At 39.6% G+C, this 16,837-nt stretch overlaps 1 protein-coding gene, 2 long non-coding RNA genes and 1 other non-coding gene across 5 annotated transcripts; 3 read left to right on the forward strand and 1 right to left on the reverse strand.

Annotated features, from left to right (window-relative positions):
- Positions 1-780: 780 nt before the first annotated feature.
- Positions 781-877, reverse strand: LOC122025982. The gene has a single exon (XR_006123970.1). It is a non-coding gene; the product is annotated as a small nucleolar RNA Z221/R21b (small nucleolar RNA).
- Positions 878-8,184: 7,307 nt separating this feature from the next.
- Positions 8,185-8,928, forward strand: LOC122023149 (cytochrome P450 71A1-like). The gene has a single exon (XM_042581236.1). It carries the CDS (start codon positions 8,185-8,187, stop codon positions 8,926-8,928), a length of 744 nt encoding a protein of 247 aa, XP_042437170.1.
- A 2,987-nt stretch (positions 8,929-11,915) lies between these two features.
- Positions 11,916-12,493, forward strand: LOC122022285. The gene is made up of 3 exons (XR_006122927.1): positions 11,916-12,056; positions 12,146-12,278; positions 12,443-12,493. It is a non-coding gene; the product is annotated as an uncharacterized LOC122022285 (long non-coding RNA).
- A 786-nt stretch (positions 12,494-13,279) lies between these two features.
- LOC122025321 lies at positions 13,280-16,256 on the forward strand. 2 transcript variants are annotated; one of them, XR_006123668.1, is made up of 3 exons: positions 13,280-13,479; positions 13,653-13,779; positions 16,210-16,256. It is a non-coding gene; the product is annotated as an uncharacterized LOC122025321 (long non-coding RNA). The 2 variants fall into 2 exon arrangements; XR_006123667.1 differs by lacking the exon at positions 16,210-16,256 and adding an exon at positions 13,851-13,983.
- The last annotated feature ends 581 nt before the right edge of the window (positions 16,257-16,837 follow it).

A 16,837-nucleotide genomic window follows, 5' to 3' on the forward strand; every position in this document is an offset into this window, starting at 1 on the left:
GTTCAGAAAATCTCTTGAATTATGGTTTGAACATTTGTGTTCGTATACGGCAAGTAAAGATTAAGTTGCTTTTATAGATCTGGTTGGAATGAAAGCTTTTTACAGTTCTACTGATGAAGCTGCATTCACCTACATAATTCATGTCCTCAGTATGAAAGAATTTACTTGTATTTAGATTGCAAAGAGGCCTAATCGTGTTGGGAGAAAAAGGGGCAGTGCCCTTCAATTGGAAGGCAAATCGGACAATAGCTTAAGTCCAATATAAAATGTCATTTATTCCGATGGATGGAACTCATGGAAGAACTTGATGAACCAAGCATATGATTTTTTGTTTGGCACGATTCTGATATAATAAAATGTTTTGCAATTAGAATCACAACATGAAATGGTTTGATTTTCATTAGTTACTTGTCAGATTGTCATGCTCCAGAACCAAAAATGTTGGCGAAAAGGTCAAAAAGACAGAATCATCGTTCCATTCGGCAAAACAAAGAACCTTCTTAACGATAAAGAGAGAAGAGGAGATGATCATCAGAAGTACACGGTTAGTATCAGCAAGGCAGATGAACAGCCGATTCAGTCCGCATCAAGGTTGGGCATAGCCCTCATCATATGATCCTTCCACTCGATAAATTAAAAAAACACACAAAAAAAAAAAGGAAATCGAAGACAAAGACTCGCAACAAAATCACAAGAACCATAAATCTCAAAGCAGATCTGAGGGCAAACAAGCGCAATCCAAAAGGAAAGAAAAATCAAAATAGAAGCATGAAAATAGCTAGGCTCAGGAATGAAAATGGGTAGAAGAATTGATGTCAGCACATGAGACGATAAACCTCATCTGCGTGGTGCATGACTTCATTCTTCATCATCGCCCGCTTCGAAGATCAGAACGGCAGAAGGTAGAGGAGGCAAACCTGCGATGGGAGGAAGATGAATAGGACGGACAGTGCAGATGGCAAAAGTTGATTTATATAGAGAGAGAGGGGGGGAGCGGCTACACTAAAACCCTAGACTTTGTGGGTTAAAATTATTGGCCCGGTCCAAATTGATTTATTTATGTCCCAATGAGATTAACAAGTCTCTCCTATCTAAAATTAAAAATAATAAAAAATAAACAATCGCCCGTCCAAGCATATAATCGGGTCAATAGTTATAATTTAAGGAAGCAAGGTGACCTTACTTAGAAGAGAGAAAAAATGTCTCAAATCAATATCCCAATACGAGTAACTCATGTCATACTCCTAAAAAAACTCGAACCACTTTCAATAAAAAGTATATTGGTCGGTAGGTAAATACCTAAGGGTACAAGGGGGTTCTCTCTAAAGAACTATGTAACTTTAGAAAAAGGGGTTCTCTCTAAAGAACTCTCTAACTTTAGAAAAAGAGGTGTCTTCTCACAAGAGGATCATAGAAAAGGGTGCTTCCTCACAAAAAGATCATAGTGACTAAGCCAGAGCGACTATTTATTAAAAACTCATGTCTCTGAAAAGTCGTAAGACCATGTATAAGAACTAACACTTGGCCCGTGCAAGAAGATCAAGGAAGTTGGTGGCCTGATGATAGAGGAGTCGGTGATCAAAGCCCTAGTGCATGGCGGCCATAATTATAACGATTCTATGGTAGTGAAATTCTTTATCGGGTAAATTTTGACCCGCATGAAAGGCATTGTAGGATCAAGATGCACTAGAGGGGGTGAATAGCGCTCGTAACTTTTTCACTCGTTTCGGAAAGCACAGAGTAACACAACGGAAATAAGAAATAAAGCGGAAGCAAAACAAGCGTAACACTTTTTTTTTACTTGGTTTAGAGTCTGTGACGACTTCTACTCCAAGGCCCACACTCGTTGAGTGTTTAGTTTGGGTAATTCACTATCAATATGAAAATTACAAGTACAATAATTGAAGTACAATAATTGAAAGTATACCGACAACTACGAATAAGGAATTTCGGGCTTTCGGTTGTCGGAGTTACGTTACAGCTTCGTCGGATCGTCTCTTGAGCAGCGTGCAATAGAAAGATTGTGAAGATCGGTGTTATTAAGGCTCTAATCGAACCTGCCTTAAATAGGTTGTTGAATGCGCCTTCAGCCTCTATGGAAGGCGCCTCCAGCTTGAAATTCTATCCTCGCAGATTCGATTGTTGATAAAATCCGCTTTCTATAAATTCTATCTATCCGAAGGCGCCTTCAAGCTCTATGGAAGGCACCTTGAACATTGTTCACCGGAGGCGCCTTCAATCTCCATAGAAGGCGCCTTGAACACTGTTCACCTAAGGCTCTTTTGTGCTTTACACTTCCTACAAGGCATATTAGTCCAAATACAAAATATACCCTGCAAAATAGAATTAGCACAATAAAATATGAAATAATAAATTATTTTGACAGTCTTCTGACTGTCCGATTCTGACTTTGAGTTTCGCTGAAACTCTAGGTCGAACCAACGCCTACTGTTTCCTCTTCAGGGAGTGCGTCCTCACGTACTCCTCTCAGAAAAGTTTACCTTTTGCCAGACCGGTTCTCCAAACTGACTGGACTTTTGCTCAACGTCCGAGTCTTCAGGACTTTTCTGCTGGACATCCGATCCCCGACCTATTCAGACTTCCACCTGGTTCGCGACCACCAGGTTTTTCACCTAGAGTGCCCAACTCTAGGATTTCGCCCAAAGTGCTCGATTTGCCAAGACTTCTCCTTGCTTAACCGCAGTTAGGACTTTCCATCACCTAAGGTTACCTCTCCCTAGGACCTATGGTTACCTCCCCCTAGGGTTTTCCACATGCCTAGAATCCACTAGAACTTTTGCCTAAGACAACTTAGGACTTTCCTACAAGCTCAATCAACATTGTTAGATTACAAGACAGCTTAACTTTGGACCCTTTGCCATAATCAAAACTTAGGTTCGATCATTTGGTGCTCCTTGCACCAACAATCTCCCCCTTTTTTATTATGATAATCTGGTTCAAAGTTAAGTAAAACATAACAATAATTAAAGAAATTTTAACATGAGCATAAATATAATAATTTGTAAAAACAACTCCCTTATCCTAAACAAATCTCTTATGCTCTCCCTTTCATAAAAATTATGTTTAACTCTTAACTTTAACTTTTAACCGAGATTGTTTGGATCGATCTCGTGTGACAATTGACTGTTTGCCATCGCACGTCAACTATTAGCATGACTTCACCCTTCTTGTAGTTGAGCCTCCCTTCGGACTGCCCTACTATGATTCTTGAGGTAATCACTTAATCCTAGCAGCAGTTTTAGGGGTTAGATGTCGGATTGCTGACCTTGGGGCATCATATTTGTTAGACAATAGTCGGATCTCTATTTTGAGGGTGTTTGATCTGTTCAATAGCAGCTTCACAATCCTTCGACCATAGATTCCAACAGCCACTGCTCTGGGCGTGAGTCAATAGAAAAGCTTACAAATTGGGTGTGAAGGCATGGTAGAATGGTTAGGGTTAATGGAGAACTAAACCTAATCTAATAAAAAAATATGGATTAATTATAGTTAAAAATGACTTAACTCTAATTTAAGCAGTAAATTGTATTAGTGAAACCTAAATCATTAATTGAGATTAATTAATGATTATTTCGATTAGGATGACCCTAATTAGTTTTAGGGATTTGTTCTAGTTATTTAATTCATATGAATTTAGCTAAATAAAATATATATTGATGCAAGACTTTGATTCGAAACGAGCGTCTTGACGTGAGATTGTTTAGCATGATCGACAAATAAAGACGGGTATTTCTTGACTTATTTTTTAGATCTTTGATCTTAGTACATCGGTTATGACTTGATTAGTAGTTTATTACCTTGACTCTATTCATAATGTTGCTTGAGCTTGTCTTTTTATTACTTGATCTTGTATTTTGATTTATTTAGATATATATGTAGTCTCCTTTATTTTCGTGCATGTATTGTTTGAGTCTATATGATATTACTAGACCATAGTATAAATATCGATTGATATTCATGCATTTACATTACATTTAATAAATATCATATCTTAGCAGAGGGGTAGAGTATTCCATAGGATTGTGTTCTTTATATCGGCATCCATGACTACTTGACTCTTAGCTTGTTGGTTTACAGTAATCATGACGATACCAGCGAGTTAGATTAGATATTATGTCTAAGCGACTAGGATTCCCATGATTACAATTGGTACTATTGTACTTACTGTTGTGGTACTTAGATACATGTTATTAGACTGGTTACTTATTACGTGTTATGCCTTTAGACTGACCATTAGATCAGATAGTGATGTTGAGCTATCGCATGTAAACTGTAGCGGTTGTTCGCGCTTGTAACTATATACTAGGGAAACCATACCATAGTGTAGTCAACATAGTGTATTCTTGGAAGGGATGGTCACTGGCTACTTATCATCTTTGATTTGTACACATATATATCTAGTCTGCTCATAGGACCATTCATGGTAGATATTCTCTCACAGAGAGTGGCTGTTTACATATCATGACTGCCCACGGGATCATTCGTGGTAGAGTGTTCTCCTATAGTAGAATGTGTTGGGCCCTGTGGTTGTTTTGATGTAATCAACCAAGTTAGGTTAGGTCATGCTTGTTATTTAATCCCTGTGTCTAAGTGTGCAGGAGCTTAGGAGCGCGAAAAGTCAAGCGAAAGACACAATTAGCGAGAAGGACGACACGGGAAGGGAGCTGACGGACTCGGTGTGCCCGAAGGATGAGAGAGCTGTGAAAGAGTATACCGGTGGACGAGAAGAACGTGTGTCGCGTTTGAGGGACGAGAAGTCGGGCCGGAAGCCTGCTCAAGGAGAAGGCCAGAAATTAGGTTCGGGTGAGCCCTATTTCAATTGGTCGTAATCACCCAAGCGATCGGAACTTCGGAAGCCTTCGTGAAGATGAAGAAAAGCTAAAAAAAAGTCATTGGAGGTGCCCTCAACAATGTTGAAGGCGCCCTAAACGTTGAAGGTGCCTTCAACATTGAAGGCGCCTTCAACATTGAAGGCGCCTTCAATAGTGTTGAAGGCGCCTTCAGCCTGGTCAACTCGACTGTTTACGCGCGGATAAAGTTTTATCCGCTCACCTCGGCTGGAGGCGTGATAAAAAGTCAGTCACACTCGTAAAATAAATTAACAATGTATATTCCATGAACCCCTTACATACACAATCATGTTGTAATAACGAGCCCAGGATCGAACCTCGAGGAACCAACGGTAAGATGTAATTTTAGGTTCATAATTTATTCCTATTTTTGGGGTTTTAATATATAAATGGGGGAGTTTAAACTTTGAATCTAAATCTAACAAATGAAAAACAAGTAAATAAGAAACTGATCTAATGCATAAATGAAACCTAACTAGGTGCCAACAATTAAACCATAACGCATTGTCACTTTACGTTGTGATTAAATCATTAACACACTTAAACTAAATATGAAATGACGATACACAATTAAATCTGATCTAAAGTAAGATGTAAACCCTAACTTAGAACTTAAACACTAAACAATTAACCAAGCATCAATTAAACACGAATTAAACTTAAACAAGGGAATAAAATGCTAGATTACTTGCTAAAACATAATAAACATTAAAAGAAATCTGTTCTAAGCTATAAAACAGTAACAAAATGAAATAAAAATGTAAACCAATCCATTTTCATAACCAATCTATCAAGCAACACACTCTTACCGTCACACAAGAGTGCCGAAGTCAAGAACACCCAACTCCAATCCTCAAAGGAGCATCTCAGCTGCGTCTCAGTTCAAGGAATGCTCAACAGTGTCGACGGAACACCCCCGACACGTTGGAACCAACCCTAAACCCAATAATGGTCGAAAATGCTGGAAATCTACAATCCGGAATCTCTGGATCTAGGATGGAGTTGCGGATGATGGTATGCTGTCGGATGGAGCTCAGGAACACCGGAGGACCACCTCCAAATGTCGCTAATGGGAATCAGAGTCGCCGATTGGAGGAACACCTCCAAATCGCGCTGGAATAGAGAGATGCCGGAATGGAGAATCTCGCCAGAGGGAACGCTCGTCGATGGCTCAGATGATCAAGATTTAGCTGCCTTGAAGCTCTTCACTGAGGTCGTTGCTTGAGAGGATTGATCGGAGAAGGAAAGGGGTCGAAATCTAGAAGAAGACGCACGACGGGACGAAGCTGCGTGGAGGAGTCAACGAAGCCACGAAGCTACTGTAGCTTCTCTTTTGAATCTGATCCAGATCTGAACGGATGACTATGATTGATTTGGAGCTTGATCAACAGTGAAAAGTCTCTAAAAATCCGATCCAAAGGTGCTGATCTTGATCAAGGGTCTGGATCTACTCTCCCTTAGGTCGAATCGACCAGATCTTAACTGGATGGTTCAAATCTGTCCAATCTTCGATGAACGGTCCATAATGCTCCGTAACTTGATCTTCTCATTTAAACTTTGATTCAAGCACAAATTTGGTTCAAATAGATCTAAATTCAAGATCTTTTGATACCTACAAAATAAGAATCAAATATTAGCATAAAATAACACCAAAAATAAGATAATTTACAATTAAGTCAAAAAATAAAGACAATGCATGAAATATGATGCAAATTTAGGTTTTATCTATGAACATAACATCAAATCATGCATGTATGAACCAAAATAATACAATAAAATCATGGTTATCAAGGTGCCCTCAACCTCGTTGGAAGCACCCTCAAGGCTCGAGATAAGTTTTCCATGAGTTATATAAAGGCTCCTGGAGCTAGGAAATAGATAAATCAACTAAGTATTCAATTCCTAGCAACTTGTAAGAGCTTTTAGTGTGTAAAAGGCTTCTCCGCCTTCAGAGAAGGAGACTTTCTAAGTGTGCATGTTCATCCGCCTTGGATTAACAACCCCCTGGGTTGTAACCAAATTAAATTTTATGTCTCCCTTTTATTACTATTATTTTATATTTTTGTTGCTATTATTTTTTGAGTTGAAAAGTTTTGAGGAGGGTATTCCTTATTTGCAGGCAATTCACCCCTCCCCTCTTGCCCGCCCCACTGCACCAATAAGTGGTATCAGAGTCAGACAGCCTCAGAAGGACTAACCGCCGACTAAAGCATCAGGATCAAGATGATGGCCGGAACAAGCATTCATCCCCCGAAGCTCGACGGAGACTTTGCTACATGGAGATGAAGAATGGAGGTATTTTTTAAAACAGATTTTGACATTCTTCTAACTATGAAATTTGGTTTTACAACTCCAAAAGACAAAGAAGAGTATTAGTAGACGAAGAAGGAGCAAGCCGATTTCGTGGCCAACGAAAAAGCAGAATTTCATCTGTTTAGCGTTCTGCCGCCCCAGGAGGTAAGTCGGATCGGAAGCTACGACTCCGCCAAAGACCTCTGGGAGAAATTCCTGGAGCTCCACGAAGACACTTCAGAAGTGAAGTTAGCAAGGTGGGACATCCTCTGGACTCAGTTGACGAATCTCCGGATGAACAATGGTGAGAAGGTAGCGCAACTCCAAGCGAGAATCAAATAGCTGATAACTCAGTTAAATAACCTCGGAGAATCGGTAACAAACCGAGACTCGATCCAGTACGCGCTTCAACGCCTTCCCAAGATCTCCAGAATGGGTGTCCTTAGTAGATGCATACTACATCTCTAAGGACTTTGAGGTAAGTACTTTAGAAAATTTGTTTTCTACATTTAAACTTCACGAATCTTGAATTGCAGAGCCTAAACAAGTAGAGAAGCCAAATCTCAATATTACCCTACAAGCCGAAAAGGACGATCCCGACTCTGAAGCGTCGATCGATGAAAATAAAGTGGCCACTACAACAAAATTGTTAAAAGACAACACCATAAAGACAACGATTTTAGAAGAAACTGTTGTTAATTTGATAAAAGACAACGGTTTTTAGCAAAACCGTTGTCTTTGAGCGCCTGAAAAAAATAAAAGACAACAGTTTTATAAAAACCGTTGTTGTTGAGCGACTTTTTGTAAAATCAACAACACCTTTTACAACAATTTTCTAAAATTGTTGTCTTTAAACATTTTTTTAGGGGTCAAAGACAACAGTTTTAATAAACCGTTGTCTTTGACTTTATTCTTTCGCCGTTTTCCCCCTTCGTCGTTTTTGTTGTAGCAGTGGTCGAAAAATTTTTGGCGCACTATTTTCCCTCCTTAGCCTACCTGAACCCTAAACCTCTCTCCTCGTATGATCGTTCTCTCATATGGCTCTAGGCTTTGCCTCTGCCTCGGCCGCATCCTAACCCTCGTCGTCTCCTCCCCCGATGCTGCCCGGGATGTCCTCCGCACCCACGATCACATCTGTGCCAACCGCTCCTCCACCACCGTCACCTGCATCCTCCTCGATGGTTGCAGCGACATGGCCTTCGCCCCCTATGGCGATGAGTGGAGGCAACGCCGACAGATATGCACCCTCCACCTACTGAGCCCCAAGATGGTACAGTCCTACGCTCTGGTTCACGAGCAGGAGGTGGCCACCATGGTTGCCGCCATCTGCTCCCGTGGATCGGCAGCGGAGATCGACATGTCCCCCATCCTGTTTGCCTTCTCCAACGACATCTTGTGTCGGATAGTCACGGGGAAGAAGTTCGAAGGGAAGAAAGGGTTGTTCTCGAAGCTCATCTCAGAGAACTTGGTGCTGCTGGCCAAGATTTATCTCGGGGATTACCTCCCGTGGCTCGGTTGGGTGGATTGGTTGCTCGGCAAGGTGGCGCGAGTGAAGAAGAACCATAAGAGGTGGGATGATCTGCTGGATCAGGTTATCAAGGAACATGAAGAGCGAGTGTCGTCGCATGATGAGAAAGATTTCGTAGATGTTTTGATCTCCCTTCAGAAGGATCCCCGTGTTGGAATCCATCCTCACTCCGGAAGTCATCAAGGCGCTTCTTCAGGTAGATTAATTCTTCCTCTGCTCAACTTCCACAGCAAATAGGTCGAATAGCTGAACCGTATGAGGGCATTCCCTAATACATTTTTAGGGAATTTCTTCTTGTGAGACAATTATTTTTTCAAAACAATCTTAAAAACTTTATTGACTTGGACTAGTGGTTTTAATGTTTAGAGGTTATATGTGGAAAATTGTTCAATAAAGTATAGAAACGCAGTGGTGTTATTTTGGTCTGTGGTAGATCAGCATCGACACTACATCTCCATATATAAATGTATTGTCTAAGTTCCAATATGAATGGTTATATCACACTTTATACGGTGCAAAAGTAATTTAGATTTACTCTTTATTTGTATTACATTTGCTGATTTCTTAAATTTACATCACCAAAAGATTAGAGCTTGGAATTCCAGAATTCACAAGTGCAAGGACGGAAGTTGTTTATATATGGTTATCCTTTTAGAGTATCTAGTAAGTCATTTCCTTATCTAATCTCCGAGCAACCATTGAGAAGAGTACAATACTGTGGAACGCTTTAATCTTCTATGAGATGTTGTACTTGATTTGCACTAACCACTCAAATTCATTGAACCTAACTCTTTGAAGCAAAAAACACTACAACTATGTAGGATTCTTAGCATATATGATCCTTGTGAGATAAATGAATTATCTTTCATACAGTTAATTATCATATATGTATGCTAGTTAACCACAATTTGGCTTGGAATACAGGTGGAAATTCCTGCCTCTGCATATTTCTTTTGTATTTCTTCTGTTGTAGCAACAGTCTTCTTTTGTATCGTGTATTCTAGTATATTTTCGGCCTAAATTTTGCCCAGTAATTCCTGCCTTTGCGTTTCTATACTTTATTGAACAATTCCCATTCCAATAAGGAATTAACTAAAAGAACAATCCATTCCATTCAATTCCAAGTTCATCCCCCATTGGAATCTTTCACCATCCTTGGGATCGCAAAACCCCACATCCATGCCTTGCTAGTTTCCTCCCGTCTGAACTCCCTGCCTCTGACACCTTCCTTACACACATTTCTTCTCTAGTCGATAATAACAAAAGGAAATTGGAGCTACAGGAAGGCAACAAGTTTTGTTTTATTTGTTTTTATTTCTATTATTGTTTTTGTTTATGGTGGTGCACCTGTCACAGGGAGTGGCTAATGTGTTGAAGTTGCTTCCTTTTCTGTATTTTCTTTTTGTTTTTCTTCTCCTTATGTGCCTTTCTTATTGAAGGTGTACCTGCCTATTTTCTTCGGTGTGGTTGGTAGTCCAGCCAGGGAGGGAAGTTTTGGAGAGAAGCTGAGTTCGGTTGGGGATTGGAAATTGGAAAAGGGATCTCTTTTAGCTAGGTGTATAATATCATTCTAATGTAGTGGGACTACTTTGGTAGAAGTAGCATCAGGGGCACTGATGGTGAAGGGTGAATGCTGGCGTGTTTGTCAGGAAATATTGTAGAACAAATTAAAGGAGGTAAGTATTTTGCTAAACCCTAATCTAATTTCTGGCCCGAGTGTTCTGGTTCTATTTCGGATTTTGTAGTTGCAGGAAGAGAAATATGTCAGCAAAGTTTCTATAAGCATTTGCTGCTGATCATGACAATCCAGAGTTGCAGAGGCAAATAGGGTGCATGACTGGAATCTTCCAAATGTTCGACCGACAACAAATTCTCACTGGAAGGCGTTTGAATGTTAGTAGTGGCCACAACCACAAAACTCTCCCTTCCGGTAACATTTTTTCCCTTCCCTTCCATTGTTTGATACAGTTTGTTTCAAAAACTGAGACTACTGTTACTTAGAATTCATAAGTCTTCCCATAAAGAAGACATTATAGATGTCTTCTTGTTTATACTACTGTTACTTAGTATTCATAAGTCTTCCTAAAAACTTTATTGTTTTAAAAATATTATTATCTTTCTTATTTATTGAATATAGATGTCTCTACTATTATGACTGTGTGTCCTGGACTAGTGGTTGGCTTTCTACTTGCAAATCAAAATGTCAAGGATGCATACCAACTGGACTGGAACAAGGTGATTAAGAATTTGTTCTTTATTTTTATTTTCTAGGTTATTGAATGCCTATATATAATATACCTATTGAGGCAACTTGTTTTAGCTTGCTTGTTTCATTCTTCATATTATGTCTACTAAGATTATTTTTTCACTGTTTGTTGTTGCTAGGCTAGAAGAGCTTTGAAAATTCGAGAGTGAAGACAACTCATACAAATCAAGAATTTAAAATCATTGGGATAAGTGGCAAGCCTTGCAAAGATGAAATGTGAGTTTTTCCGAGTTGTGTTGTTTCATTATTTGTCAGCATTTTGCAATCAATTGGCTTATAAGAATTTTTGAACCATATGCAATGAAGCATTATTTTAAAAACTAGGAGAAGCTGCTTTTATATACCAAATCGCTGTAATGAAGAATTTTTGAACCATATGTAATGAAGCATTTCACTACAAAGATATACCAAATCACTGTCAACATTTCAATGAGCTTCCTTGGTGGAAAAGTCAAGGTTGAAGCCTCAACAACGAATGAGTGTCCTCAGTGAGGTATGTGCCGATCTTTAAGATTGGTTTTGTTGGTATGACCTGTATGCTATTTTTTTCATGCTTATCCTTGGATGATAGGCTTTGAGGTTCAATAATTATGATCCTAACCCACTCCTACATGCATGTGGCGTTAGCATTGTCACTGCTTTTACTCAAATAGGAGGCATAGTATTACATCCTCCCCGGGTATGGTTTTATGTTTTGTATTTATACTTTTACGTATTATTTGAGGTTATTTATGACAACTAAAACAAATGTTGCAGCTCAGAGTTGGTAATGGAGAGGACTTTATTCCATCAAGGGAGAGATAGAATTTTAACCAAAAGGTGTGTTTTTTTTTCTTTCAATGAGTTTATTCTTTAAATTGTTAGGACCCTTGTATTGAAAAATCTGGACTGTGATTTCACTTGGAGGTCTGACTATTCTTTTCAAGTTAAACTTTTGAAAATTCTCCCTTTTGGCTATATGAACCGGGATCATATAATATAAGTCTCCCTTTTGTCTTGTCTTTTGCTTTTAAGAAAACAAATGATTCATCCAAGGGACCTATCTTAAATGCTTTTGAGATATACAAGTATATGGAGATAAATTATGGATCCCTAGACGGTAAGTAAAGAAATATCTTGTAAATTTGGTAATCTAGAGCAACACTGTTTTCTTTTAGAGTGTATCCTTTATACCTCTTTTCTCTTCAGCACTGACCATGGAAAGCTTTGTATCACATTACCCAAAAGAAGTTTGGGCACAAGAAGGTGGAGATCCATGCTTACCAGCTCCATGGTCATTGGTTCAATGTAATTCAGATCCGCAACCACAAATTGTTTCAATGTACTGAATGCTTCTCTAACTCTCATTGGTCTTTGTCATGTTTGCTTTGCTTTCCCATGCATGATTTCCAGTTTCTCTAGCTGACCTATGAATTGTTGCTAATGTACAAATTTTAGCTATCTTCTCGCCGCGTGAACTAATGAATAGATTTGTATAATGAACAGTAGACTATCAGGGAGAAATTTGACGGGGAATATACCTGCAGAGCTTGCTAGTTTAACTAGCCTAGTCGAATTGTAAGTTAGAATCTACTTCTGTTCCAAGTCAATTTATTTCATTCGGCACAACTGTTGATGGATTTAATGATTCCTTGTCACTGTGTCAAATTCAAATATTTCAGATGGCTTGATGGAAACGTGCTTTGTGGCCATATACCTGCTCTCGGTGCATGCTTAAGTCTTAGAAACATGTAATATATAAATATTGCTGGTTTATATATCAAACACTTAATCATTCGCTAGACTTTTTGAATTGTTTTTTTGCAGTCACCTTGAGAACAATAAGTTAACTGGTGATCTATCATTTTTGGATGGCCTATCAAATTTACAAGAACTGTATGTCCTTTCTTGCCATTATATTGTCATTTAACGAACATCAATGTTTGCCCAAATTTGTTCTCTTTTAACGTTTGGCTTTGTCTAGCACCAACTCCAGCATGAAGTAACTATTGAGCTTGCAGGTACGTGCAGAACAATATGCTGTCCGGAACAGTACCTGGTCATCTTCTTGGCAAAAATATAGTTTTCACGTGGGTATTTCTTATTAGATTGTGTTGAATATCTCTTTAAGTCCTACTTTCCAATGAAATTACAATTATCAAACTTGGGTATGCTATTTTGAGGCGTATCCCCAAGAAACTTAGACTATTTTCAAGAGAAGGTAGGTACGACTCAATACAACTGACTAACTTTTGTCTGAAACATGTATATGAATTAAAGATATTATTTTTTCATTTGCAGATGATCTTCCACCTCCCCAACCATTCCAAGAGTTAAGTGCTTCTTTCGGAGGATTTGGCATTGAAACAGCACATAGATATTGGTTATCTGAAATCAACGATGCCACAGAAAACTTTGCTAAAAAAGTTGGTTCTGGGGGCTATGGGACAGTGTATTATGGAAAGTTGAAAAACGGAAAAGAAATTGCCGTCAAAGTTCAAACCAATGATTCTTGTCAGGGAAACAGACAGTTCTCAAGTGAGGTAGCTGTTTACATAGCTTTGGGTAAAAGGGTTACTCTTAATTGCTTAGATGATTGCTTAGCCAAACCAAAAAGATATGCTTAAGGTTCTTCATAAAGTGTGTTTATGGTAGCTTGCTGAAGGATTGCACTAAGTTATTATTGCACCAGTTTGACCAATAAAATTTGTTCCAGGTTTCTCTACTTTCAAGAATACATCACAGAAATCTGGTTGAATTTCTCGGTTACTGCTAGCAAGAAGGCAAAAGCATTCTTGTATATGAGTTTATGCATAATGGAGCACTGAAAGAGCATCTTCATGGTAAACATCATTCTGTTATGTTTCATATTTATCTAAGTTAAGAGTAATTAGTTGGTTCTGGGTATTCGCAGGCTCCTTGTCTCAGGAAAGTCCCATCAGTTGGATAAACAAACTTAACTCTTTGTATAAATCCTTTCACACTTGATACGCATATTGGTGTAATAAGCAAACTTAACTCTTTGTATAAACATGTCAAAGGTCCAGTAGCTCTTGACATATTACAACTGTTGGGACCGATGGTCGTGGCTAGAGAGGGGGGGGTGTGAATAGCCGACCCCAATTGCTCGCGTTTATTTCTACAAACTAGGGTTAGCGCAGCGGAAACTAAATGCAGAAAGAAAACAGGAGAAGAAATCAAACCTCTACGCAAGGATGTAACGAGGTTCGGAGATGAAACTCCTACTTCTCGGCGTGTCCGTAAGGTGGACGAAGCCTATCAATCCGTCGGTGGATGAGTCCCCGGAAAACCGGCTAAATCAAACTCCTTGTGGGTGGAGAAACCTCGCCACAATCACTTGCAACAGCAAGCTAAGAGTACAAGAGAATAGCAAGAACAAAATACAACAGGAATGTAAACACAGTAGCTTGCCTTCTCGTCGACTGGGGTCCCGGATGAAGTAGCAACTTCACGGACAGATGCAACAAGCAACTCAGCAGCAGCTGATCCAGTCGTGGAATGAAGCTCACGCGAAGCTTCGACAAGGAGGAGCTCAACAAAGCTCAAGCACTTCGCAACAGGAAGGAAGAAGAAGAAGATTAATCGCAGCAGCAGCCCTCGACCCCTTTATACCTGCGAAGAAGACACAGCAGAAACTAGCCGTTGCTACGCAACGGCTAGAACCTGGACCGATCAGGCTTCAGCCTGAGATCTGATCGGTCGCGGGACCGATCAGGCCCTACGCTGATCGGTCCACAGGCTTCATGAGAGTTGCCCAACTCTGTGGAATCTGATCGGTCCCGGACCGATCGGCTCCTCGATCGGTCCCGGACCGATCGTCATGCCGATCGGTCCCCACCGATCAAGAAGCCCACACCTTGCTTGTTATCCGATAGGTCACGGACCGATCGGATACACAACGATCACTGATCGGTGCAGACGATCCGAGCAATTTTGCCCAAACCAAGTCCCAAACCTTCCAACCAATATCCGGTCAACCTTGACCTATTGGTACTTCATCCCTAGCATCGGTCACTCCCTTGACTGCTAGAATTCCTCGCCAATTGTCCGGTCAATCCCTTTGACCTACTTGGACTTTCCTCAACACCGGATGTCCGATCATCCTTGATCTATTTGGATTTTCCTTGCGGCTTCACTCACCGGACTTTTCACCGGGCTTCACCAGGATTTCCACACCGCCTAACATCCACTTAGGACTTTCACTCGGCTTCACTCACCAGACTTTCCAACCGCCTAACATCCCACTAGGACTTTCCCACTGCCTAGCTTCACTCACGGACTTTTCCACACCGCCTAACATCCCGCTTAGGACTTTCCCTCGTGCCAAGCTTCTCCGACTTCTCGTGCCAAGTCTCCATACTTGGACTTTTCCAGTGCCAAGTCTCCATACTTGGACTTTTCCCGTGCCAAGTCTCCACACTTGGACTTCTCGCGTGCCAAGCTCCCTGCTTGGACTTTTCCAGTGCTAAGTCTCCATACTTGGACTTTTCGCGTGCCAAGCTCCCTGCTTGGACTTTTCCCAAATCAGGTCAACCAGGTCAACCTTGACCTAAGGTTGCACCTAAAATCTCCCAAACACCTATTCTTGTCAAACATCAAGAATAGAACTCTCTCACGAGTGTCAAACATCAACATGCAACTCAACTAGGTCAACCTTGACCTAAGGTTGCACCGACAATCTTCCCAAGTCAAACATCAAAATACAACTCGAGTCAAGTCACCTCGAGTCGGGTCAACCAGGTCAACCTTGACCTAAGGTTGCACCTACAACAACCTCTAATGTTGGTGATAAAAATATATACTGGAGACTAGCTAGACTTGTTGTTGAATTGGATTAAAATCATGTGATTTTTATTTTCACAGGAAGTAAAAGGGTGTTATATACTTAGCCAGTTTTGGTACTTTAATCACAGGAATTACACAAGTAGAGAAGATTTGATCCAACAAAATAATATACTTTGGCATATATATGTGTGATATATTGTTATGGGTACTATTTAGTTTTGTAAAGTTTGGTGATGTTTGGATGTTGATGTTTGGTACTTTAATGATGTTTGGATTGTAGGTTCTTGATCAATGATATTTTGTAGATAACTTGAACTGAAAGTGAGTTATACAGTAATTTTAATTTGTGCCTAGAAAGAAGTATTGTTATCATATTCAATTGTGTACAGCGTCTTTGTCATTATCATCTTTATGCCATTTACTCCTGGGAAATGACTTAACTTGCAATCATATGCTATTTACCTCAGGGAAAAGATAATGATCCCGTACCCAGAAAGGAGAAGAAAAGAGAAGCTAGGAGGGAGGAGAAACCAGAAAAGGCTACAGTTATTGATATGGTGTTTAGAAGATGCACAGGCTGTTTAGAAGATGCACAGGTAGAGAAGACTTGATCCAACAAAATAAGATATTTTGGATTTTATATATATGTGTGATATATTGTTATGGGTACTATTTTGTTTTGTAAACTTTTGTGATGTTTGAATGTTGATGTTTTGTACTTTAATGATGTTTGGATGATGATGTTTGGTACTTTAATGAAATTTGCATTGTAAATATTGATTATGTTTGGATTGTAGGTTTTTTATCAATGAAATTTGCACTAGATGATTTGCCCTGGATGATGATGTTTTTTATAAACGGTTGAGTACGAAAAGATTAATAAATTTTTTATTTATTGTCAACATGTTGTATATTGTACCCAAAGACATCAGTTTAAATATGTCAAACTGTTGTCAATGGCGTTAAAAGACAACAGTGAAAAATCATTGTCAAACTGATGTTAATTAACATTGTTCGCTAAAAAGACAACGGTTTTTAACTGTTGTCAAACCGATGTCATTGGCAAAAAAGACAACGGTTTTTAGCCGTTGTCGT

The sequence above is a fragment of the Zingiber officinale genome, chromosome 9B (genome assembly GCF_018446385.1).
Source record: "Zingiber officinale cultivar Zhangliang chromosome 9B, Zo_v1.1, whole genome shotgun sequence".
In the NCBI taxonomy this organism is placed as follows: Eukaryota; Viridiplantae; Streptophyta; class Magnoliopsida; order Zingiberales; family Zingiberaceae; genus Zingiber; species Zingiber officinale.